The 27,021-nt window shown below is 40.9% G+C and overlaps 1 protein-coding gene across 2 annotated transcripts in view; it reads right to left on the bottom strand.

The window, feature by feature from the left end:
- The window catches only part of RTN1 (reticulon 1), a 274,513-nt gene that overhangs the window by 148,296 nt on the left and 99,196 nt on the right, over positions 1–27,021 (bottom strand). For both annotated transcript variants that reach the window (XM_030811523.1, XM_030811528.1), the window contains exon 2: positions 6,349–7,122. In XM_030811523.1, coding sequence (XP_030667383.1) covers positions 6,349–7,122 — 774 coding nt within the window. The remainder of the gene's footprint in view (positions 1–6,348; positions 7,123–27,021) is intronic.

The raw sequence follows: 27,021 nt of genomic DNA on the forward strand, positions 1-27,021 counted from the left end.
AGTTCGGGGAGACCAGCCTGTCCAACATGGTGAAACCCCATCTCTACTAAAAATACAAAAATTAGCCGGGCGTGGTGGCGGGCACATATAATCCCAGCTACTCAGGAGGCTGAGGCATGGGAATCGCTTGATCCTGGGAGGCTGAGGTTGCAGTAAGCCGAGATCATGCCACTGCACTCCAGCCTGGGCAACAGAGCGAGACTCTGTCTCAAAAAAAAGGGAGGGAGGGAAGTAGAAGGAGTATAACCCATTAACAGGATAGTGCAATTGTTGAATTATGACAACTGGAGGTAGGGTGTGAGTTGTAGTGGCCATAGGATAGAAAGAGGAGAAAAATAGAAGAGAAGAAAGAGAAATCATTGACTTTGGGTTTGATTCATGTGGTGAGTGGGAAAAAGAGGGGTTTCAAAAGCTACTCAGAAACGGTGAGCCTGAGTGAATAAAATGAACAGGGGAACAATGAGCTTGTTTGATGGGACAGGGAAGAAAATTCTTATCTTGGATGGTTCTTCCCCTTCTGAGGCACACATCCTTCCGGTTTCACACGCAGAGGCCTCTCTGTCTAACCACCCAAACTGCTAGGACTGAGGAAACTCCTGCTTGCACAATATTCCGGGGAGGCCACATGGCAGAGCAGTCCACCCTTGTGCCAGCTGACCTGATGCTGTGTTGTTCGGGAGACAGGCTGGTGCCCACTCATTCTGCACAACTGGGAGCCCCTAGGCAGCCTTGTATTTGCTTGTGTGATGATTTAATTAATCATTGCCCTTTCACCCTTTCCCACTCTCCCTGACCCCAGACTGAAAGCGCCTTGGGAGCAAAGTACAGCCAAGTTGTGTTTGTTCATTATCATATCCTTGTACCCAGCACAGTGCCTGGCACACAGGAGGCACGCAATAAACAGCACTTACGTGAGAGCCAGCTCAAATTTTTACAACGGTGGCTCTTATTCAAGTGTGTAGCTCAAAACTGCCCTCAGAAATTCTGCCTTAGTAGAAGTAGGTCTGGATGTAACTCCATGTGTGATTCTAACACTCACCTCCAGTTAGGGCTCGCAGATTTAGGAAATAAAAATACAGGACACTCAGTTACATTTGACTCTCAGCTAAACAATGAAATTTTTTTTTTAGTATAGGTATGCCCCAAGAAATATTTGTGTTTTATCTGGGAATTCTACCTCCAGTTGAAAACTACTATGTTAGTGCATTCAGAAAAAGAAGGCCCAGGGTCTTGCTTTATTTACTCAAGAGTAAGGATGATTCCAGACAGCTGCAGGGTAGGGGAGAAAAGGGTCTGAGGAGTTCCATCTTGAGAAAGTGAAGGTGCTACCTTAAAAATAACCCACCCTTACCATGAGTCAAAAGGGACTTGTAGCTCCTATAGATACTGCCCTATGTCCCTAAGGGAAACTAAAACTTTAACAAAATGCTAGGAGTAATTAGGGAAAATTTTAGAACAAAACAGAAGTTTCCGTATCTTTGCTTAAAATTTCAACAATTTCAAAGGCCCTCTAAGATACTGGTTATTATGTATCAAGACTGACACTGCAAAGCTAGAAACAATCACCTAAAATCAAATTGAGAGATAAGAAAGGCACCCCAGGGTGATGTGTTTGCTGCTGATGATAATTATGATGATATAATTGAGAGGGATAAAAGGAAAGGTGAACATGGGCTATTTTAGTAAGTTGCAGACACCAGTGTCCAACTGTGAATGACGTTGCTATTAGGACTCCCTTTGTTCCTGGCTCATTCTCCACGCAGCATCCGGAAGCATCAACTGAAAACCCAAGTCTGATCCTGCCACACTTCCTTTCCTTCCCCCTACTCCAGCCAAGCCAGTCTTCCAGCTGCTCCTGGAACAGAGAAGACATTCCCAGCTCAGGACCTTTGCACTGGGGGCCCCTCAGCCTGGCCTCACTTCCTCAGATAGCTACATGACTTGCTCCCTCACTCCATTCAGTCTCTGCTCAAGCTGTTACCTCGAAGAAGCCTCTCCTCACCCCCACCGCCACCAAGCTCTTACACTTTGCCCTGCTGTATTTTTCTTCATAACCATTATAACTACCTGATATTATATTATATATTTGGTTATTTGTGTGTATGCCTTCTCAACTAGATTGTAAGCTCCATGAAGCCAGGATTTTCTTGTGAGGCACCACTCACTCGTGAATCCTGGCAGTAATGGAACAATGCCTCATGTGGAGTAAATGGTCAACACATATTTCTTAAATAAATAGATGAAGGAATAAGTGATGTCACTTCTCAGCTTAAAACCCTCCAATGGCTTCCAATTACATTTGGAACAAATCCAAACTCCTTCCCCACGATCTCGGCCCTGCCTATCCGTCCAATGGTGTTCTCTGCCCCACTTCCCTCTTCCTCCCCTGCATCATCAACCCCCTTTCAGTTCTCATATAATACAGACTCAGGCCCTGTGCATTTGCTATTCCCCCATACCTGAGGTCCCTCCTAGCCTCTCTCTGAACTGTGGGCTCTTTCTGCTCATTCAGATTTCAGTTCATGTGTCCTCTCCTCAGAGGGGCAGTCCTTGGCCCCCTCACACCCAACCCTCTATCACTCTTTCTAGTGCTCACACTGTGAAATTACACTGTTTATTTATGGGTTTGTTTTTTATTGCCTGTTTCCTCTGACTATCAGGTAAGCTCTGCAAGGGTAGGGACCTTGTACATCTTATTTACTACAATGTCTCAGTGGCCAGTGCATGTCTGATGTATAGAAGTCACTCTAAATATTTTTTGAACAAAAGAATGAATTTTAAAAATGGGTAGGAGAATCATAGATCCCATCAATGCAAGGAAATAGCAACGGTAGTTTTCAAATTTAAGTTGATTTACTTTTAATTGCTCATTTCTTCTTGAGGGAAACTGGGGTGTTTTAAGGATGACTTCCTGATTATTGTCCTTTTTGAGGCTAATAGCTCACATAACACCCAGGACCATCATAATATGCCTCTTGGTGTTTGTGTCAGAAACAATGTGGTGCTCCTGGTCAATGTCTGGTGCATCAGGGCATTTATTATGTTTTCCTAAATTGCTTCACTTTTTTCATGACTGATCTTGGCTTAAAAGAGACTTCCACTATTTCAGCTGTAAGAATTCTCACCTCTCCACCTCAGTGTATATTATTTAGTGAAAATAGCTAAGTATGTTGGAGAACGTTACAAAATGGAATAATCTATTGGAATTGGGAGAAATATAAATATATTAGACACCTTGCTTAAACATCAGCATCTGTGGCTAAAACTAACCCAAATTAGAATTTCTCTTCAGTTATTCTCCAGATTTGATGATTTCCTTATTTATTAAACAATGATAAACTGAACTCTTTTTTGCTTAACATGCTTTCTTTTTCCTCAGTTTCTATGTAGAATTATGTGCAATTCTCAATTTTTGTTTTATCTGTTGTTACTGGAAATGGCAGAGTGACCCAAGACTCAACAGATGTAATAAAGTCCATATCCTCTACTGTCTATGGGCACAGTGTCACATGGTGCCAGGGGTCACAAGAAGATGGGAAGGGGGTCGGAAACCTTGCAGGATAAAAAGGGCAGGGAGAAAGGCTTCAACGAGAAGCTGATTCTTTCTGTTAATTTCATTCTTATCTGTTGTCATATGACTCTGGTATTTTGATGTGGGATGTATATGGAGAGAGGAGCTGAACATAGGAGAGAATGTGTAATGGGCCATTTTCTCTTTCCTGAATATGCCTTGCTTAGAATGTTTATTTGATTGCAGCTGCAGAGACAATCATTGTCCTAACCCCATACTGTCAAGTGGGCAACCCAACATCGTAAAACTCCAACATCATGTGAGCCAGATCTGCCTTTGTTTTCTCTTGAACCTTCTCCAGAACCCAATTGGGCCATGGCTACTTAAAAATGGAAATTCCCTAAAAATTAATGGACCCTTTGTCAAGCCTTTGCAAACTGTAATTTTTACATGAAGCATGTGCCGTGTAAGTAGACCTATACGTGCTAGGGCATTTCACTATTCCTGAGGACTGGCTGAAGTTCTTGTGGACTGACTACTGGACAACCCAGGAGCTCTGTAAAACACAGCTTGACTATATTAACTTACATCTTCAGAACATCAAGTATCTTTATGGCAGGAAATAATAAAAGAGTTTTACTATGCATTGCCAGAAAGAGTACAAGGAAGCTTGGAAACTCGGATATGTTCTGACCTCATGTTTTAGGCAGGGGCAAGTGGTATCTAATCCACCTGGAGCCTTGGTTTTCTGATTTGTCATTACTACCCAAATCTCAATTTACATCTTAAGTGAAGTTCACTGGGCCCTCACAACTCCATGTCCATGCAGCTCCTCGGACTGGAAGGGCACCCTTCCCTTCACCTCTTTGTTTCCTCCTGTTCCTCTGAGAGTCACCTGTGGTCCCAGTTCACCTGGGGAGACGCTGGACTCCAGGGCTCCTCAGCACCGTACATTTCCCTTTCTCAGGATACCAAGCACACTGGATTGGGACTGCTTCCTTGGTCATCTGGCCCCCTGGAGGCAGGGACTGGTTTTTGTTTGTTTTTTATTTTTCGTTAATTCCCCATCAGTCATGCCTCATAGAGTACCCAACCAAAAGAAAGTATGTAGAAAGTGTTTGTTGAGTGAATGAGTGAATTTGAAAATCAGGGACTTGGCTCAGTGAATCTTTAAGACCCTTGGAGTTTTACGGTTGAATGAGTCTGGAGGAACTTTGGGGAGAAGGAATTGATGCTAAAATCTACAGGGAAAGAAGATAGGAGGAACTTTCATTAATTCTGTTCTATTCCAACACTTGGATTTGTACTACACCATCAGGGTTTAGAGCAGTCGCTCCTCCTCTACAGGCTTTGGTTCCACTTTCAGAGTTTACTAGAAGCTCTTTCACCTGAGATGCATACCAAAGCTCTTTGGGATATGGTAGAATGCCAGTCACCAGGGGCAGGGGAAGGTTTGAGGACCTCTCACTGTCCTCTTCATCTCGATACCTCATGGACATTTGAGAGAGGTGGAGATGCAAAGGCTGGAGAGAAGAGAGTGGCACAGGGTGGGGTGAGGAGTTTCCTGCTGCCTCCCTGGCCTTTAGCCAGGGGTATAAGAGGCCCACTTTGTGTTTGAGAGAATACGCATGAGTGCTGTTTAATATCCTGCCTTGAGTCACCGAAGGAGAATGTTCAAGTTAAAAAAGACCATAGCCTAATCGAGTCTAAACTTTAAAAATTTTAATGAAGTGCATCTTTTGGTTTCAAAAATAAAATTATATGCAGAACTTCAATAAACTAGAGATACAAAACGACAGTGTTGAGATTGAAAGGGGAAGGGAGGAGTTTGCTTTGTTTAGGTTTCCTCTTCCTGTCTGTGCCATCCCTAAAAGATCCAGAAGTCCACCTTTTCCTTCCCTTTAAGTGTACAGACTTAGAGCTAGGGACAGGAATGTTAAATGCCCCGGCCAAGGTGCTTCAGGCAGTCTAGAGAGAACAGCCAGTGTGCTCTCCTCGTAATGTTTCCAAGAGACCTGTGCTATAGTTTGAATGTCCCTTCCGAAACTCATGTTTAAACTTAATACCCAATGTGGCAGTATTGAGAGGTGGAGCCTTTGAGAGGCTATGGACTACGAACTATTCAACTATGAAGGTTCTGCCTTCATGAATGGTGATCCCACTCATGGATTAATGGATTAAAGAGCTAACGGATTAATGGATTATCATGGAAATGTGACTAGTGGCTTTATAAGAAGAAGAAGAGAGACTTGAGCATAGCATGTTAGCATGCTCAGCCCCCTCACCATGTTATACCCTGCACCCACTTGGGACCGTTCAGGGAGTCCCCACTAGCAAGCCAGAAAGCTTTTACCAGATGTGCCCCTTTGACCTTGGACTTCCCAGCTTTCAGAACTGTTAAGAAATAAATTTTGTTTCTTATACATTACCCTGTGTCAGGTATTCTGTTATAAGCAACATAAAACAGACTAGGACAACCCAGATCCTAGCCGAAAGCTAACTGAGAAGCAGGCAGTACTGAATTCTCTGCTCTGGACAGTAGGGCTGCATGAGGATTTTAATGTTTCCAGTATATCATCCTAACATCTCCCCTCAAATAAAGGAAAAAAATATTTTACAAAGAAAACCCAAGAGAAATCCAAGATTGCAACCTTTGTACAATCAGCAACAAATTGAAAACCTTGAATATTAACTAAATTAGTTAAACTAAATGAAATTTAAGGGGCCTAGATAGTAAAGCACGTTGAATGAAAATTGTCATTCCTTAATATTTGTTTTAGGGATTGAGATTTCCATATGCTTGGTTTTCCTAAGTCAAGCAATAACAGGGCTTTTACCTGTTCCAGAAGATGGAGGGGTGATAGATCCTGGGCTGTCATCTTCAGGCTCCGAGACAGTGACAGTGGGGACTGTGTCAGGACTTGGCTTTAGACATATATCTTGCTTCTCAGGGGTCTTCTCTTGGGTAGTGGTTTCAACAGAAGGTTCTATTTCTGTCAGTGTGATTTTGACAGGGGTGGTGATCTGAGGAGCCCTGTGCTGTTCTTCAGAGAGATCATCTATGTATGGAGCAAATGTGGATTCTTCCAGTAAATGGTCCTTGATGATTTTTCCCTCCACAGGAGCTAGTTTTTCAGGTTCACGGACTCCTTCAGGTTTAATTGAGATGTCAGTGTCCTTATTCTTAAAATCCAAGTCTTTATCTTCCAACTCGGCGTGATGTTGTTCTTGGTGCTTCACCTCCTCGGGTCTGGTTATGTCAATGTATTTATAGGCCTCTGCTTTCATCTGGTCCAAAGGGTCTGCTAAGATCTTGTTTACTTCGGTGGACTCTGCAGGAGTCATCTCTATTCCAGAATCAGAACTAAATAAGCCACGAGACTCCATCCCAGGCACATCTGATAAGGAGGGGCCGGGTGTACCCAGCTCCTCAGGGCTCTCTGAAATGGTGACGTGGCCATTTTCCTTCTGAAGAATTCCAGTGAAATATGTAGAATCCTCCTGAGGTGGATAGCAGATGTCAGAAATGAGAGATGTGTAACACGATCCTTCCCCATCTTTTGATGTTGTTGAGAAGGTGTGGTCCATGGCACTGGAAACACCTGCCACACCTATGAATCAAAGCAGCAGCAGACAGTGAGTGGGTGCTTGGCGTCAGCTCTCTCTCCTGTCTAACCCACCACCCACCCCTGCCTGGTGAAGACATGACATCCTTTCTTCTTAAGTCCTCGGAGTTCCCTCGGAGCTCCCTCAGAGCACCAGCATGTTAAATTTCGTCATCTCCCCGATAGTCCATACTTCTGGTATTTTTCTAGTAACAGACCCCAGAGGCTCACATAAACTGCCAGGGCCAGATAAGTTGGGGACAGATCCTATAAGACTAGGAAATTTATTTTCAACATCTACCACCTCAACACACAGTGACTTGATCTTAGTATTATTTAAAAGAAACCCTCTTTGTATATAAAGTATTAACAGCTCTTTAAGTAGAGGTGGAAATTAGGCTACCTCAGGACTGTAACTGCAACAATAGGATAGCTGACTGGGTACAGGAGCTGCTCTTGGAGATTCAATGGCTGGGAGGAGCCTCAAAGGACCCACTTGTCCAGCCCTTTCATTCATGGACTCCTGATCCATCCAGTCTCTTTTTTAAGGTCCTCAGAGAAAGGACCTCCTAGCTTTGGGCCTCATTCCAATGTCATATCACCCTAATGGTGTGCTTCCCTGTTTATTTCTTCAGTTTTCCCCCTTGTTTTGTTTCCGTCCTCTTTTACTCCCCTACTGCCCATTCATTGCCATCCAGTGATATTCAAAGTGACCCACTGGGAATTCCTTCATTCCACTGGTGGTGCTAAGGGTAAGACAGGTTTCCAAGTTTGAGTCTATAGAGTATTTTCACCCAGCTCTAATTCTACTAATACACCAGCCAAAATATTCATTAATAGTGGGCATAGGCCAGGTGCGGTGGCTCATGCCTATAATCCCAGCACTTTGGGAGGCCAAGGCAGGCAGATCTCCTGAGGTTGGGAGTTCGTAGACCAGCCTGACAACATGGAGAAACTCCATCTCTACTAAAAACACAAAATTAGCTGGGCGTGTTGGCACATGCCTGTAATCCCAGCTACTCAGGAGGCCGAGGCAGGAGAATCACTTGAACCCAGGAGGAGGAGGTTGCGGTAAGCCGAGATTGAGCCATTGCACACCAGCCTGGGCAAAAAGAGCAAAACTCCATCTAAAAAAAAAAAAAAAAAAGTGAGCATAAAAGGAAAACCCTCCACTGTTTTACTTTGCTGTAAAATTCTACCAGAAGGTATGAAAACCAACATTTATTGAGGCGTCACTCTATGCTAAGCAGTGGGATTTTTAATCTAATTTTTACAATTGTATAAATTAAGTCCCACATTCTCTACATCTACAAACACATTACACACACACATATACACAAACACACACACAGCAGGTACAATATCAAAGGTCTTAAGACACACCTGAAGAATAGACTAGAGCAACAACTCATATAAAAGTAATCAAAACAGTGGCACTAACCAGTCAAAAGCTAACATGTGAGTTCTTGCTATGTGTCAGGCATTTTTCTAAACTTTTCATTAATATCGACTCATTCCATAACCAAAGCAATCCTAGAAGGTTGGCAATATTGTTAGGCTCATTTTACAGATGAGGAAACTGAGAAACAAAGGGGTTAAATAACTCACCTAAGATCTTACAGGCAGTAAGTGGTAGAACCAGGATTCACACCCAAGTAACATAGAAGCCAAGAAACCTTCCCTAATGCCCTTTGCCCCAGTTAAGTCAGTCTGTGAGGTTTTTTTTTTTTTTCAGGTAATGTTTACTCAGCATTATTACAAACAAACTTCACTTTTGTCTTTTCCTAGCTTTCTTTTTGGTTGCACAAGCTATTGTTTCTCTATGGGCAGTGGAAAAGCACAAAGCCTCTTCGCCATTCTAGCACTTTCCTGCCTCAGCACCTTTGCACTAGCTGTTTCCTTTTCTTGGAACTCTCTTCTCCTAGATACCTATATACCTAATTCTCTCATCCCCAAGTCTTTGCTCAAATGTCACCATCTTAAGAAAAATGACCCTAACCCTCCATCTCAAATTGCAACTTGCCTTCCCCTCCCCATTTCTGCCAATCCTATTCTCCGCTACGCTTCTCTGATTTTTCTTTTTCCCATATCGCTTATCTCCTTCTTAAATACTGTATAGTTAACATGTTTTTAATGCATCGATTGTCTCCTCTTGCTAGGTAAGCTCACACACACAGCATAGTAAGCTCCACAAGGGCAGGAATTTCTGACTATTTTGCTCACCAATATAGGCACCTAAAACAGGGCCTGATGAATAGTAGGTACTCAATACATATTTGCAAAATAAGGAAAAGTGATTTTTTGGGGGGGGCGGAGGACAGAGTCTCACTCTGTCGCCCAGGCTGGAGTGCAGTGGAGCGATCTGGGCTCACAGCAACCTCTGCCTCCCAGATTCAAGCAATTTTCTTGCCTCAGCCTCCCGAGTAGCTGGGATCACAGGCATGTGCCACCACACCCAGCTGATTTTTGTATTTTAGTAGAGACAGGGTTTTGTCATTTTGGCCAGATGGTCTCGAACTCCTAACCTCAGGTGATCCTCCCACCATGGCCTCCCCAGTGCTGGGATTACAGGCATGAGCCACCACACCGGGCCATATATATATATAAATCCATGGGTGCACACACACCTTTATCCTGAAGAATTATTAAAGCTTCTTTCATTATATAGGCTCAGCTTATATGTAGATCTCATTGGAGGCAGGGAAATCAACCTGAGATATATATTTCACTACAGATATTTGGATCCTAGGATTCCCTACCAGTTATTTGGAACTATTTGCAGGTGTTAATAAGTAATTATTCACCAGAAAGTGAGGAGAGGAGGGGTTTGTCCATGTAAATGAATAGTCTGGAGAGGTGGGGAGTGAGAAAGGGAATCTGGAGAAGACATAGTAGGTGGTTTATTGGGTTTCCAAGGCTGTGTCTCAGTCATTATCATCCAAATTTCACTCAATTCCCCTACCGCAGAGGCCACCACAGGGCTCCTGGCCCTGATTACCTATACTTGGCATGTTGCATATCCCTCTAGACCACTGTCTCCTACCACCAGGGTTATCTCACTAAACACAAGTGTCACTTGCACAGTGCCCAGCCCCTGGGCTCTGCATTGCCTTGCTGGATAATCCTTAAACTCTGTAGCCTGGCATTTGAGACGATGTGAATTCCACCTGGTCACAGCCCTGTTGCCACCATTCCTCTCACCCTCCACTCCAGGCATACAAAGCCCTTCACAGTCTCACACTCACTTGACCAGCTTTTCTAGCCCTGTCTTCCACTTTCTAATTCAAATTCTAAGCTCCACTAATATAAACTACCCAACACTTTTTCAACACTGGATCCTTCCAACCTCCACATCCAAACCTCTGCCCTTCAATCTCAAGCCATTAAACATAAGGAGCTTTAAATGTCACCATCTCCATGATTAATTTGCTGACTGTCTTAGTCCATTTAGGCGGTTGCAACAAAAAGACTATAAACTATGTAGATTATAGACAATAGAAATTTACTCTGGGAGGTTCAGGATCAAGGTGCCAGTGGATTTAGTGTCTGGTGAGGGCCCACTTCCTACATGGCCATCTTTTTGCTGTAATTTCACATGGTAGAAAGGGTGAGGGATTCTCTCTGGGGCCACTTTTATAAGGTCACTAATCCCATTCAAGAGAGCTCTGCCCTTGTAGCTTAATCACCTCCCAAAGGCCTGACTCCAAATATCACTGCCTTGGGGGTTAGGATTTCAATATTTGAATTTTGAGGGGGGTGGTGCACAAAAACATTCAGATCACAGCACTGACCAATGCCTGCAGGACCTGATCCCATCCTATTGTCTCCCTCTTCATTCTCATAGCACTTAATTTATACTGCTCATGTAGCATGTATGACATACAGCTTATATATGTCCATGTTACCTTCTTCTAACCTGTCAGATCCTGGAGTTTGATGCTTGTCTGGCACACTACATTGCACTTGGTAAGCATCCAATTCAAAATGAACATAAATAAATGAACTGTTCAATCAATCCATTAATGAGTGGGCTTATTCTGTGCAGCCACTGAGAACAAGCTACGACTAATTAATGCAAATTACAAAGAGGACATTTTAAATCTCTCATGCAAAAAACAGCCTAAAATGTGAGTTATCCAACAATGAAATAGAGCAAGAGTATTCTCAGAATAAGAGTATTCTGATCATGGTAGACACAGGCAGAGAGACCTAGTGTCATCTGGACAGAAACAAGTACTTTGTAGAAAGCTGGATGAGACAACTGCAGAATTCCCTTCCAACTTTCCATGATTTTTATACTAATTGGCTACCACTGTAGTGTGACACAACTTTCCTTTTTACTTATTGCTTTCCTGTGTAACAGAATCAACATAATTTCCCCCAAGGTGATGCCTTCAAGAACAGGGGCTTCTCAGATGTACAGTAATAATTGAGGGAACAGAATCTAAATGACATCTATATTATTCTATAAATAAAATATTATTAGAGAGGCTATAAATAGAATCAACAACTGGGAAGAAGTCCCATTCCTACCCTACCAGCTCTGTCTTGCTCAGAAAACCCAGTATGAAATTGGAAGGACCCCTTTACCACACTCTAAAAATACTGCCTGCTAGAGGAAGAGAAGAGGAACAAAGTTATTTGTGTAAATCACACATTTTATTTTTAAAACTTTTTTCACACATTTTAGACGGGATCGTATTAGAATCATCATAAAAACAAAGAGTAATTCAAATACTTTGAATGTAGTTATGTCTCATTTTTAAAAATTGAGCTAAATACCCTGAAAAATTCTCAAGGTTCTAACTTATTGAATTTAAAAATATATATACATGATATGGTGCCTATCAGTTAGAACTCTTGTAAACAGAAAGTCCTCCCAGACAGTAAATTATGTTGGAGCAGAGTCCTGTGGGGATTGTTGGAACTGAGAAGCAGAACTGAGCCTGAAGGCCCAGGAAAGCCAATTAATTCTTGTCAGTACTTCCTGCAGAGCTGGCAGATGTGGGAACTGAGAGAGCACAAGCCATTTGCCCCAGGTAGGAACTCACATTGCCATATTGTTAAATACAAATCCACTAAATAAAAGTGCCTTGTCTAGACTAGAAATTGCCACATAACCAACGATTCTGTGGAATATCTGATTTCCTCAGATACTTCCCCGCAGCTGTTTCCTGGACCATCTAGAGGTCTAATTCACGCAGAGGCAAATGTACCTTGAGAGTCGCTATGTTAACCTACAGATGCCCTCTTCGGAGGTGGCTGTTCTGGGAAGACACAGCAAATTCAGTTACCTGGATGCATTTAAAATGGCACTGATTTTCAAAATTTCAATTTGTAATAACTTCAAAAAAGTACTTATAATAAAAACTGAAGGATTCACAGGCCACTATTTCTAGTCAAAAGCTAAGTAGGAGAAGGATGAAAAGAAACTGAAACCATTGCCATTAAATCCCAATATGTGTTGATAAAAGTGAAGCTTTTTTTTTTTTTTTTTTTTTTTTGAGACGGAGTCTCGCTCTGTCGCCCAGGCTGGAGTGCAGTGGCACGATCTCGGCTCACTGCAAGCTCCGCCTCCTGGGTTCACGCCATTCTCCTGCCTCAGCCTCTCCGAGTAGCTGGGACTACAGGCGCCCGCCACCACGCCCGGCTAATTTTTTTTTGTATTTTTAGTAGAGACGGGGTTTCACCGTGGTCTCGATCTCCTGACCTCGTGATCTGCCCGCCTCGGCCTCCCAAAGTGCTAGGATTACAAGCGTGAGCCACTGCGCCCGGCCAAAAGTGAAGCTTTTTAACCTACCGATTAAAAGAGGTCAGAAACACTCATCATGAGGCAGACAAATTCAGTAATCTCATGAAGGGTAGATGTTTTATTTTATTTTAAAAATTCTCTGGCAACACTAAGGGATAGGATGACAACGATGACTTGCTGAAGATGATTCTACTTTTCTCAAGGAAAAGCTTTAATCCTAAAATTCTATTAATAGTTCTTAACGCTGACTCATCCTCACAGAATGGAGTTCATTCAATTGGTGATCCATAGCTTAGGCAGTTTGTATTCTGGCTCTACCACTAACCGGCAGTTGCGAGATGTTGGGCAAGTTAGCCTCTTAGAGCCTCCGTTAATTCATCTTTATGATAAGGCAATAATTAACTCCCACCTTATTGGGCGGCTAGGAGGACTAAATGAGATAATGCCCTTAGATCTTTGCCTGGTACATCGAACACATTCAATAAATGAGAGCTGTTGATTTTCTTATTATCTTTATTTTTCAGGGAGAACACTACTTCATCTCCAACATATTACCATCTGTTCGTTAGTTTCTTCCTTTATCTCTAATGACATCCTCTCATGGTAGAGTGGGCCAGAAGGAGTTTCACGTATCCAGTCCACACCCATGCTCTCTGGGGTCCACCTTAGATGCTAAGTCCCCAGAGTCCAAGGCCATGCTGTCTTCACAGCTCCACGAGCAGTTGGTGGTTCATTATGTACTTCAAAAGGACATAGATCCTGTCATGACCGTGATGATGACTGACTTGAGCACAAAAAGCTGAAATTTACCAAAACTACAGACAGAAAAGGAATGAGAGGGTTAAGTGCCTACAGATGCCTTCTTCCTGTGGACAGAGCCTATTCTGACTCGCTAGGATTGAGATAAGGGGCTTATGGTTTAAGGTGGTACTTCCACAACTCTATAAACTCCTCTTACTGCACTGAAATGGAGACATAGAAAATGCCAGAAAGAAAAAAAATAACAAATTATACAAAAAGGTTTTCTGAGAACAGAGATAGAAATGCTCCATTAGACAAACATCTGGCTTACCCTTCTCCCTGGAATTAGAGAAACAAAAATGCCAATTATTGTTTGAAGAGAGCCAATATTAACAGGTATAGGGGACATTAGCCCTATTAAATTGAGAAATATTTTTTTAAAAAGTGTGGGCATAATAAAAAACTGTAATGACAGTGCAGAGAGAGGTGCATATTAAAATTCAAGAATTAAAAGCCAGAATCAATGACCAAAAGTAAATCTGCATTCACCTTTCCCAGAATCCCCTGCCCTGAGGCTGCCCATGTGATGGACAGCAGCAGCCTGCACAGAGGTTAGGCTGGGAGGCTTTTTCCCTGAATACTCCCACACATCTTTTCTAAGTGCTATGAAATCAGCAGGCCCACAGTCTGGAGGCTGTGACACATTTGACAACAGAGTCCTCCATGAGGGATGAATATGCCAGAGAGACTCTAGGAACCTCTATGTCACCTAGAAAACATTCTCCTTCTCAAATTAAGTGGGCTGTGATTTAACATGACAAATGGGTACTGAGAAATCCAGGCACACCCATTTTTAATCAGTTTTATCTGTATGGTTAGTTAAGAGAGCTAAAAATAAAAACAGCCTGCATTCTCTAGCAAAAGACTAAGCCAAAGCTGATGAACATGTTTGGGGGTTTAAGAATATGAATAACTACTCTTTCCCCAACTCACTGCCTTATTTAAAGCTTGTCTGCCAGAATAATAGATTTTGCTTTTGGTTTTGCAAAATTAATGTTTAATAAAAATGATTCAGCAAGTTGTTCTTTTCTCTATGAAGAGCCAAGATTCGCATTGCCTAGGATTTTTTCACTTTAGCAAAAAATTCTCTTAAAGGAAAAATAATTGCTTTAGCAGACAGACTAGGGCCTAAATGTTTTTCAGAGTCCTCAGTAGTGCCTTGGAAAGCATAAAGTTGCAGAGCACTAAGATGAAATGATGGTGAAAGATCTGATAAGCTTGGAATCATATTTTGGATTTTGTTTGTTTGTTTTTGCCTGCTGTTCAAAGATGGAAATGTGATTCTGTGGTCTTCTTTGAGAAAAAATCTTTTTTAGGGAAATGGTGGAAGTGAATACTTATTTATAATTTACTTAGATCTTAAGAAAAGGTGCCTAAAATCCTATATAGACATTCCTTTGCTGTTTTGAAGAATAGGTTTATTGATATGTAATTCATATACCATAAAATTCACTCTTTTAAAGTGTACAATTCAGTAGTGTTTGTATAATAATAGTTATGCAACCACCACCACTATCTTCTAATTCACCCAACTGATTTAAATGTATTCTGCTCCCAATGTTTCCAATCAGAGAGCGCTCTAAGTTTCCTTTACTATGTAAATAATTACCTTTGGAATAAAAACAAGGGCTATCCCCAAACATCTTTCTATTTATCATTTACTGATAGAATTTTGCTCTCTGATTTCCAAAGAGAAAAATAATTGTTCTTGGTAAGATTCCCTCAATGCTATGTATAACATGGATAATAGCAAAAAAATGTGTGCTATAAATTTGTTTGCCCTTTAATAGCTCTTTTGCTCCCCATCCCCCACATAGAATTATCTAGCCAGTCCCTATAATTCTTTTTTTTTTTTTTTGTCTCTGTTGCCCAGGCTGGAGCACAGTGGTTCCATCCTGACTCCTGCTGCCTTGACCTCCTGGGTTCAAGCAATTCTCCCGCCTCAGTCTCCAAGGTACCTGGGACTACAGGCATGAGCCACTGCACCCAGCTCTTTCTTTTTAAAAAAAACTTTATTCTTATTATTTTTTGAGGAGACTTAAGTTCACAGCAAAATTGCAAGGAAGGCACAGAGATTTCCCATATGCCCCTGCCTCCACACATGCTGCTGTGGTCTGAATGTCTGTGTTCCCCTAAAATTCCTGTGTTAATATCCTAACCCCAAAGATGATAGTATTAGGAGATGAGACCTTTGGGAGGTGAGGAGATCATGAGGGAGGAGGCTGATATAGTTTGGCTGTGTCCCCACCCAAATCTCATCTTGAATTGTAGCTCCCATGATTCCCGCATGTTTGGGAGGGATCTGGTAGGAGATAATTGAAATGTGTGGGCAGTTTCCCCCATACTGTTCTCATGGTAGTGAATATGTTTCATGAGATCTGATGGTTTTATAACGGGAAACCCCTTTTGCTTGGTCCTCATTCTCTCTTTGCTGGCTGCCACCATGTAAGACATCCTTTTGCTCTTCCTTGGTCTTCTGCCATGATTGTGAGGCCTTCCCAATCATTTGGATCTGTGAGTCAATTAAACCTCTTTCCTTTATAAATTATCCAGTCTTGGGTATGTCTTTATTAGCAGTGTGAAAACGGACTAATACAGAGCCCTCATAAATAGGATTAGTGCCGTTATAAAAGAGAGCCAAGGGAGTGCCTTTGTCTCTTCCACTACTTGAGGATGCAGAGAGGAAATGCCATCTGTGAACCAGAAAATGGGCCCTCACCTGACACTGAATCTACCAGTGCCTTGATCTTGGACTTTCTAGACTCCAGAACTGTAAGAAATAAATGTTTGCTGCTTACAAGCCACCTAGTTTATGGTGTTTTGTTACAGCAGCCCAAATTGACCAAGACACATAGTATATTTGTTACAACTGATGAATCTACAACAACACATCATCACCCAAAGTCTGTAGTTTACATTAAAGTTTACTCTTGGTGGTGTATATTCTCTGGGTTTGAACAAAAGTATAATGACATATATACACCATAACAGTATTATATAGAATATTTTCACTTCCTCCAAATTCCTGTGTTCTGCCTATTCATCCTTTCCTCCTTCCTAACCCCAGCAACCACTGATCCTTTTACTGTCTCCATAGTTTTGCCTAGTCCAAAATGTCATATATTTGGAATCACCCATAATTCTTTTTACAGCTTTCTTTCCATTCCATGGCTACCTCCCTAGAGAGACACTTACCACCTTCTCTCAGGAGTACTGTGATTGTTTCCTAAGTGTTCTCCAGCTTCCAGCCTCACCTCTTCTCACTCTGCACTACTCTGCACATGGCTGACATATTTATCTCCCCAAAGCAGCACTATTACCATGTCACTTCTCTATTTCAAAGCCTTCTGTGACCATCTTTGCCCATCCCTTGGCTTAGAATTCAGGATCCTCTTCAGCAGGGTCCCAGCCTGCCTTTAGGGTTTTATTTCTGAGACTGCACAAAAAACACACCTGCTCAAGCCCACAAACATACCATAAGATTTTCTACTTCTGTGCCTCTGCTCAAGCCCTTCTCCTCAATTGAAAGGCTCCTTCACTCTTCCCAAATCCAAATAACATCTCTGGTGAAGTCTCCCCTCCTCTAGGAAGTTTCTTCCTGTTACCCCACTCCTCAATGTTTTCTTCATCTCCACCCCAAGGGTCATGACCATTCATTTGGAACTTACTGGCTTTCCTGCCTTTGTTGTCAGTTGTCTTTTTCTATATACCTGTTAAGAAACATTTCATATACATCTTCATATCTTTGCACAGTCTGGGCAAAGCAATTACTGATTGGATTATTACCTCCATGCTGCCATCTGATTGAGTTACATTCAAGAGCCTTTGGAATAAGCTTTACCATCAATCGTGTTAATTCAATGAAAAAAAATTCTGAATGCTTACTATGTGCAAAGCACCAAAATGAAGGACATTCTCATATGTACATAGGCTTAGTAACCTAGTGTGCCCCCAAAGTCTACTACAAAATCATTGTTTGTAAATGGAAGTTCAGGTGCCCTTGGATGCAGCAGAAGTGATGTTGGGTGGGTTGCAGTATCTGCTGATGGATAATAATGACAGCAGACAGGTCCCATATGGTACATCATATATCCTGATTCATCTTTTTGGTCAGGCATGGCATTGTCAGAAAAAAACAAAGAAGAAGGATTGGAAGAGTTTCTTCAGGTCATCTAATGCAAGGCCTTCCCAATCTTAGGATCTTATCCACAAGACTCAGAAGTATCCATCTTCCAACCTTATTTTAAACATTTCCATTAATGTGATCTCATTGCTTGCTCTGCACCCTTAGTAAATGTTGTAGTTAACAGCCTGGGTCGTGGGTTCAAATGCGTGGCTTTGAATACTGACTCCCCCATTTACAAGCTGTGTGACCCTGGACAGATTACCTAATATCTTTGTGCTTCTGTCTCATCTGTTTATAATAATAGCCATTTCAAAGAATTATTCTGAAGACTAAATGAGATAGTAGAATCAAAGCACTGAAAGTCATACATGACACTTATTAAGGGCTCATTATTATTTTTAAAATTGAACCCCCAAATATCTCACTGTTGCTTCCAGGCTTTAGTCCCAGTTTTGTCTTCATCTTATTAGTGAAAACAGACACCTCAACAAATAATTAGAAAACAACACAGCACATAAGGGGAAATCCCCCTAATATATAAAGAGTTCCTAGAAATCAGGAATAAAAAGACTATCGCTTCATTAAAAAAAAAAAAACAGAGAATATAAACAAAGACTTTGCATGGAAAAAGATGTAAGACCCTGGAACATAAAAATGCAAATTGAAAAATCCCTGAAATGACATTTCTTCCTTATCAGTTTGAAAAAAATTCAAAAAAGTCTGGCAACACAGTCTTTAGTGAAGCTGGAGGGCAACAGGCATTCTCATACTAGGAGGAGGCTGGGAGGAGTACAATACGCCATAACCCCAGTGGGAGCAATTTGGGAATTCCTATCCAGATTACAAATGTATTTGCTCTTGGAACCAGCAACCTTCTTACAGGAATTAGCCCATAGACACACTTGCACGTGTACAAAATGAACACATAAAAGGTCATACATTATAGCATAAGTTGAAAAAAAATTGGAATCAAATATGTATCAACAAAGCCTAGCTCAACAATGTATTTCTATACATAGAATACTGTGTAGCGGTACAAGAGTGAAGACAATCTCCATGTATTGAAGATTTCCAGATAAATATTAAGTGAAAAAGTAAGTTGCAGAATATGTGTGTATAGATTTATAGTTATAGATATCTAGATGCAGATATATAGAATACTAACTCTCATGTAAGAAAAAGAGGAATAAGAATATATGTTTGTATTTGTTCATATCTGCATAAAGACAACACTGGGAGAGTACACAAGAAACCAATTATTAACCATAGACGGTGGGATAGGAGACCAGAAGTGGAAGGGAGATTTTTTTTCACTGTGTACACTTCTTTTAAAAAATTATTTTCCTTTTCAACCAAATGAATGTGTTACTCTTTTAATTTCATTTAAAAACAAAGAAAAAGAAAACAATTTAGGATGATAGTAAGAGTGTTGCACAAACTATGATGGGAACCCCCAGCCCAGCTTCCTTCTTCCACATGACAGACTTTCAAACATTTGAAGACAGCTATGGCTTCTCTTAGGTTCTCATCGTTCAGCTTAGAATCTTCTTCATCCTCTTCTTCACATGTTCTGTTTTCCCTGCACTGTGAACTCATAGGAAACATGGACTGCACAATGTGCTTCACTTTTCCCTGGTGCTAAGCACATCCCTGGTACCTAGATTTTTGTTTGGTAAGTACTTACGGAACAAATCAATGAATATGTTTCCAGACTCATCATGCTAGTTCGAACCAGAGAATACACTGTAGTTCATCCTGGTCCCTCTAAAATCTGACCTGGACCTAATAATACAGAATGATTCAGAGGGACAATAATGATACATAGGGGCAGTGAGACTATTTCCCCTCCTAGTTCTGAGTCCCTTGACTTACATTTCCTATTTTTATTCACAGATTTTTATAGCCACCACCCACACTATTAGCTATGTTGCATTTGTGGCCAACTAAAACATGCCGGTACATAAGTCATCAGTTTTTTTAAACAACTGCATCATTTCAAAATGCACTTTTAGCCACTGCACTGGGTGTATGTCATAAATTTGAAAGACATTAAAGTCAGAAGCAAAGAATTTTCATTCTAATTGTCTTAGACCCTGATATGGTTTGGCTGTGTTCCCACCCAAATCTCACCTTGAATTGTAACAATCCCCACGTGTCAAGGGCAGGGCCAGGTGGAGATAATTAAATCATGGGGGCGGTTTCCCCCATCCTGTTCTCATGGTAATGAATAAGTCTCATGAGATCTGATGGTTTTATATGGGGCTTTCCCTGTTTTGCTCAGTCCTTCTCTTGCCTGCCGCCATGTAAGATGTGACTTTGCTCCTCATTTGCCTTCTGCTACGACTGTGAGGCCTCTCCAGCCATGTGGAACTGTGAATCAATTAAATCTCTTTCCCTTATAAATTACCCAGTCTCAGGTATGTCTTTATTAGCAGCCAGAGAACAGACTAATACATCTATCATTGAAAACAGACTGAAGAAGACCCTAGAAAGGGAATCTACCACAGTCTGGAATAATCCACAAGATCAAGCTAAAGCCACAGTTGGAGTTTCTCAATAGAATGTGTTTTATTGGTTGGTTTGTCTGTAAAACACATTCTATTGAGAACAAACCAACCAACCAACCCAGTCACAACAAAACAGGTCTACCCTGGAGTCATACTCTAATTTTTTTCTATTTTCCTCCCTTTCTGATCCTTTATCCCGCTTTCTTTTTCTTCCTCTTCCTGCTCCTCCTTCTTTGTCAAATAGAGGATTGAGTTATTATCATTGATCCATACGAAGTCCCTCTCTCATTTATTTTCTTTAATTCCCACCCCCCATTTCTATTCCCCGTCTTCCCATGTGCAACCTTCCTAATGTGTTTGATATGCATCTTTTTGTTTGTATGTATTTTTAGAAAATGTTTATTGTTTTGTGTGCAAAAAAAAAAATTAATAAAAAAAAAGAATGTGTTTTATTAAGGGAAATTCATGGCCACACAGCACAGGGCCATCCCTTGTAGGGGTACAGCCAGCCCATACCATGTCTTGGTAAAAAAGAAAGGTGCTCTTCCTCTGGTGGTCACAGACCTGTGCCAGAGGCCTGCATCCTCTGCTGAAAGTCTTGGATTTTGTGTCAGTGTTGGGAATTGAACATGGGTCTCTGGGATCTAAAGCAATATCATGGAAAGTGGTATCCTTTGGGAAGCACACAGAGCAAGCAAATGAGGATGACAACTAAGGGGTAATGCTGTTAGGAACACGACATGGCAGACAACGTGGTGATGCGTTATGTGGTGTGGTATGGCATGCCATGGTGTGGCATGACATGGTATGCAATAGGGTGTGTGTACTGTGCTGTGCTGTGGCCAGACGTGACAGGGAGCATGGGATGATGCAGCAGGGCATGGCATGGTGTGTGGTGTGGTATGCTTCATGGTTACAGCATTCCATTGTAGAAAAATCACAGGCATCAGAGTCCTGGAGTTGGACATCGCCATTGAATTACTGGCCTGGGGTTGGACATCCCCATCAAATCACTGACCTTTAATAAGTCATTAAACTTACAGGAAGGCCCAGTTTCCTCACTTGCAAAAGGAGGATAATAACAACTAACATTTAAAATATATGCTCACTACGTGCTAAATGAGATCATTAAATAGATGATCTCATTCCATGCTTTAACAGTCTATAAGACCTTTTGTTTAACTACACTCATACTATTGATGAGGAAACTGAAGCTTAGAGAGGTTAAGGAACTTGTTATTAGGAAGACAGCCAGAAGCGGCAGAAGCAGAACTCAGATTTAGGGCTATATGACTCCAAAGCTGATGCTATCAGCACTATTCTTGGAATTGTTGTGATGATTAAAGGAGACTTAACGGTTTGTGGCAGGCTTCTTAAGCTAAACTAGATGGATCTAAATTTGCTGTCACATCACAACTAATGAAGCAGTAAAGTAGAAAGAATCTCTGCTCAAGTTAACTCAATAGCTGATCAATGTTCATTTCTTATAAAAACTGTTAAGGGATTGTGTCAAGAAAGTGTGTGTGTAAAACATGTTTTTCTGAGTTCAAAAACTCATGGGCTGAACACCTTTTTTGAGGTACTTGTGCAAAGGACAATGTTTTTATTTTGAAATGTGATTATCATTAGCTACTATTTTGCCTTTAAACAGAGTATGCCTTGCCTTCTTGTTCAAGTTTTCAAAATCTAACTCACATGTTCTGCTGGTCATGAGACATTTGAAATTTACTTTTCTGTTTTGAGCACTCCTTTTTACAAACATAATCTCATGTTGGAATGCAATTTATAAAAATAGAAAGATGTGAATAACATCTTGGGACAAATAGCATAAACCTGGAATTCAGGACATATCATTTGGTAGACTCAAAGGCAAACCCTTTGACTTTAACTAACTCTCTCTCTCTCCCCGTGTACTCAAAATCAGAATATACTATAAAAGTTATTATATTGAGTGCACAGAAGATGTGCCCCAGAGGTAGCCATACTAATCAAGGAAAATGACAAGAAAGATTAATATCCTTTATCAACAGCAGCATTCATTTTGCTCTTCTGAGCTATCTCATCTATAAGCCGAGGTAAACTCTGTGTTTAAAGCAAGACAATAATTCAGCTGTTGATGAGCCAGAGTTTGGGAATATTGATCCAAGTGACTCTGAATGCTGTCAGGAAACTACATCAAGATTTATTTTCTTCTCTCTTTTCTTGTATCTCCAGGAAGAAAAAGGGCAATAAATTATAAGTAATAAATTTAAAATATTCACAATTTGTAACATTAACACAAATTTCTTTTTTTTTTTTTTTTGAGACAGAGCCTCGATCTGTCACCCAGGCTGGAGTGCAGTGGCGCGATCTGGGCTCACTGCAAGCTCCGCCTCCCAGGTTCACACCATTCTCCTGCCTCAGCCTCCCAAGTACCTGGGACTACAGGCACACGCCACCACGCCTGGCTAATTTTTGTATTTTTAGTAGAGACGGGGTTTCACTGTGTTAGCCAGGAAGGTCTCGATCTCCTGACCTCGTGATCCACCCACCTCAGCCTCCCAAAGTGCTGGGATTACAGGCATGAGCCACCACGCCCAGCCAACCTTAACACAAAATTTTAATCAACTGTACATTCTAAGGAATGGTTAAAATACTACATTCTCCTGGTGCAACCTACCTAGGTGATGACCAAAAAAAATGCATTGTTTTTAGAAATCTGGAGAAGAGTTGCCATTGTGAGGAAAGTGAGACTTGCACTGGGGCTTTGAAAATACGTGTGATTTTTGACAGGCAGAGGGAAATAGCAGGAAGCCATTTTAGCGGCAGAACTAATAGCAAAACCAAAGGGGAAGTAATGAGTGGGAAAGAATCCCTACACAAATATGAGAGCTTATGGAGCCACAGTAACTCAGGCCAGAGGGAGTGGTGAGGGTTATGGAGCCACTGTGAGGGTATTAGAAAGGAGTAGGAAACAAGGATCCAGTGACTGTTTTAGAGGATAGAAGTGACTGGGAACAAGCAGTCCAATAACAACTTTCCAAAATGATAGCATTCAGGTTTAGGGGTTATTATCAAATGCATTTGGGAAGTGTTTTTTTTTTTTTTGTTTTTTTTTTTGAGATGGAGTTTCGTTCTTGTTGCCCAGGCTGGAGTGCAATGGCGCACTCTTGGCTCACTGCAACCTCCGCCTCCCAGGTTCAAGCGGTTCTCCTGCCTCAGCCTCCCTTGTAGCTGGGATTACAGGTGCCCACCACCATGCCCAGCTAATTTTTTGTATATTTAATAGAGATGGGGTTTCACTATGTTGGCCAGGGTGGTCTCGAACTCCTGACCTCTGGCAATCCACCCACCTCGGCCTCCCAAAGTGCTGGGATTACAGGCGTGAGCCATCGTGCCCAGCTGTGAAATTTTAAAAATTATAAATAATCACTATAACATTTTTTAAAACTAGAAGTACATAAGTTTAAGAGAAAAATTCCCTATTTATACCCCATTCCTCAGGAAACAACAACAGATATTATTTGGAGAGTTGTAGACATTTTATTATCTTTTATATGAATGGGATAATTATCTTCAAAATTTGCTTTCTACCTCCTACACTGTACCAGGGCCATACTTACATTTCAGTATATAAAGATCTACCTTATATTTTTAAAAGTCAGTATTCCATGAAATGAATGTTCTACAATTCATTTAAGCATTCCTCTTTATGTTGTCAGCAATTCTTTTGCTATTCTAAACACTGCTGCAATGAACATCTTTTAAGTACATGATTTTTTTGTGTGATCATTGAAGTCCAGAGATGTAAAATATTTTAAAATGTCTTTTTACTTCATTTTTTACTTTGCAGTATTTTAAAATTGCCTCATAAAATGCTGTTCTTTGTGTTAAACTGGAAGAACTAGGAGAAAAAAAAAAACAAAGAAGGAGTAGGATTCAATAACGCAAAGACCAAGATAAAAAGACATTCAAGCAGATACTATGAAAAAATAGTGCATTTAAGTATAGCCTGGAGCTCTAGGCTTCTTAATAGGGTCACCTTTAAAGAGACTGGAAAAGATGAGTTCAAACAAAAGTCCTTTTGCTGTAGAAGTGCCTGGTTAGGGAAGTTTCACAGACCTGCAGAGATTTAAGCTCCACCTTGAAGGATGTGGAGAATTTATACAGGCTAAAGAATAGTTAATGAATGTCCAAGGACAGAAGTGTTGATGCTTTGATGTTCAGCCAAACAAATTCAGATACTTATATGAATTTCTATGTATTCCATCTAAACTTTGGATACTAGCTTACAGTCATCCTTTTTGAGTTGTCTGAAATGAATCTGTCATGTTTGAAGGCAAAATAGACATCATAAACAAGCTAGTATGTGAATAGTTAAAATGATCTAGGTAAAACCATAAATAAATAAGAGCTTGCAAAAGATACTGCATTTCTTTGTTCTGTAAGATTTTATAAAACGTAAGCAGAAACCAAAACCAAATGTGTTCTGAAAAGGAACCAGCAACCAATTACTATGTCAATAATTCAGTATAAGTATTAAATGCTCATGGTTTTTTTTAAACTCCTAAAAATAATCTGTAAGACATTATCTCCAACATCTGGTGTTTGGCGTCCTCTAATCATGACTCCTAAAGATTGTGCTTTGTACTAGTTAAGGACTGAATGAACAGATTGGGCCACAAACGAAAGTCAGTTGCATTTGATGCTTTTAAAGAAAAAAATTCGGCTGGGCATGGTGGCTCACGCCTGTAATCCCAGCACTTTGGGAGGCCCAGGCGGGTGGATCACCTGAGGTCAGGAGTTCGAGATCAGCCTGGCCAATATGGTGAAACCCAGTCTCTACTAAAAATACAAAAATTATTCGGGCTTGGTGGTACACACCTGTAGTCCCAGCTACTTGGAAGGCTGAGGCAGGAGTATTGCTTGAATAATGAGGCAGACATTGCAGCGAGCAGAGATCATGCCAGTGCACTCCAGCCTGGGTGACAGAGTGAGACTCCGTCAAAAAAAAAATTCATTAACAATTACCTAGAATTTAATCTGTACCTCAACACAAGGTAGTTTTCAAAATAAATGCTTATTGAAAAGAGCAGCTGGATAGAAAACAGAGAATCAAATTTTCCTGTCCTAAGTGTGTAGAAACAGGCCAGAGTCAAGGTATACTTTCTATTTTACCTTTGTTTTTATTATTTTTGCCCCAAACTCATATATATTGTTCAATGTATTACTTTCTACTTACCTGTAAGTTGGTAAGGTAGCTGCTCTTATATTTGGGGAAGAAACTAGGGGTTCAAACAGAGCTATCCAGTTGCCTCCTAGCTGCTGGTTGTTTATCAGATGACCCCATGATAAGGTTTAAGAGTATTTTTAAAGTGAAAATGCTTCAGATTTCTTCCTTGAATGGCAAGATAAAAGTTTCAATATTATTTCTTAGCATAGTTTTATATCCTGTATATGGATCTTTTCTTCCGGACTAGAAGAAACGGAAGGAAAGAGTGTTGAATACCTGCTATGTGCCAGTCACCATGCTCGGTGCTTAAAGTCTCAGTCATGCCAGTAAGTAAATAAGTGTAAATCCTAAAGTAGATATTTGGTAACATTATGAGAATTGTGAAGACAAGACAAATATAATAACGATAAAACAAACTTGATAGTTTCAATGTTTAGTTACTTAACTCCACTCATCCCAGTATGTCAGTAGGCACTGAGCACCTACTATGTGGTAGGTACTTATTCTAGTTTCTGGGGACTTAACAATGAATGAAACAGATAAATAGTCTCTGGTCCCATGGAGGACAGAAACAAACAACAACAACAAAACATAATTATGCAGGCATAGCAGAGCCTGCTAAATTGTCCCCCAGTGTCTGTCCTGCCTTTCTTCCCTTTAGTAAGTCCTCTCCCCACTCTTGCTACCTTCCCTGCCAAGGAATTTTAGCATATGGTCACCAGCTGAAGACCATGCTTCCCAGCCTTCCCCTAGGTATGGAAATGGACTCTGTTTTGAATGAAAGTAATACGTGTTGCTTCTGGATCACATGCTTAAAGAAGAAACTGGTTGCCCTTCAGTCTTTCTTTACCCTCCCCATGAGCTAAACTGTGAACATGGTCTTGTTGAACCAGCTCTAACAATGCAGATGAAGGCAATACCCAAAGGGGTGATGAGCAGAAGGAATATAGAGCCCTGAATGATCTCCTGGTACGGATACTTAGCTGACCGCTCACCTACCTCTGAACTGATAAATCAGAGAGAAACTTTTACTTGCTTGAGCCATTCTATTTTTGTACTTCTTTGTTATGGCAGCTTAGCCTATACCCTAACCAATACAGCATGCAAATAAAACGACTGAGAATTACAAGTTATTTGAAGAAAACAAGTAGACAGCAGAAAGAATAAAAAGCTATCAGTGGAGAGGGGTGGGTTACTTCAGATAAGATGCTCAGGCCTCTATAATGAGGTGACATTTAAACTGAGACCTAAAAGATAAAAAGAGGGAATATGCAACTTTTAAAATTTCCCTATGGTGCTTTCCTTTAGTTCTTTCTCCCTTCCTATGTTTTCATTGCTTTGTTCTTCTTACCCTTGCTATGGGCCAGAGTGCAAATACTATACACTTGCATAACAGCCCTAGCATAGTATCTGATCGCTCTGAATCTGCCACAGCTGTTGCCTTTATGTAAAAAGCTACATACATCAGTTAACCAGCCAGTGACAATCTTACTGAAAACATTGGTTT

The sequence above is a fragment of the Nomascus leucogenys genome, chromosome 1a (assembly GCF_006542625.1).
Source record: "Nomascus leucogenys isolate Asia chromosome 1a, Asia_NLE_v1, whole genome shotgun sequence".
NCBI classification, from domain to species: Eukaryota; Metazoa; Chordata; class Mammalia; order Primates; family Hylobatidae; genus Nomascus; species Nomascus leucogenys.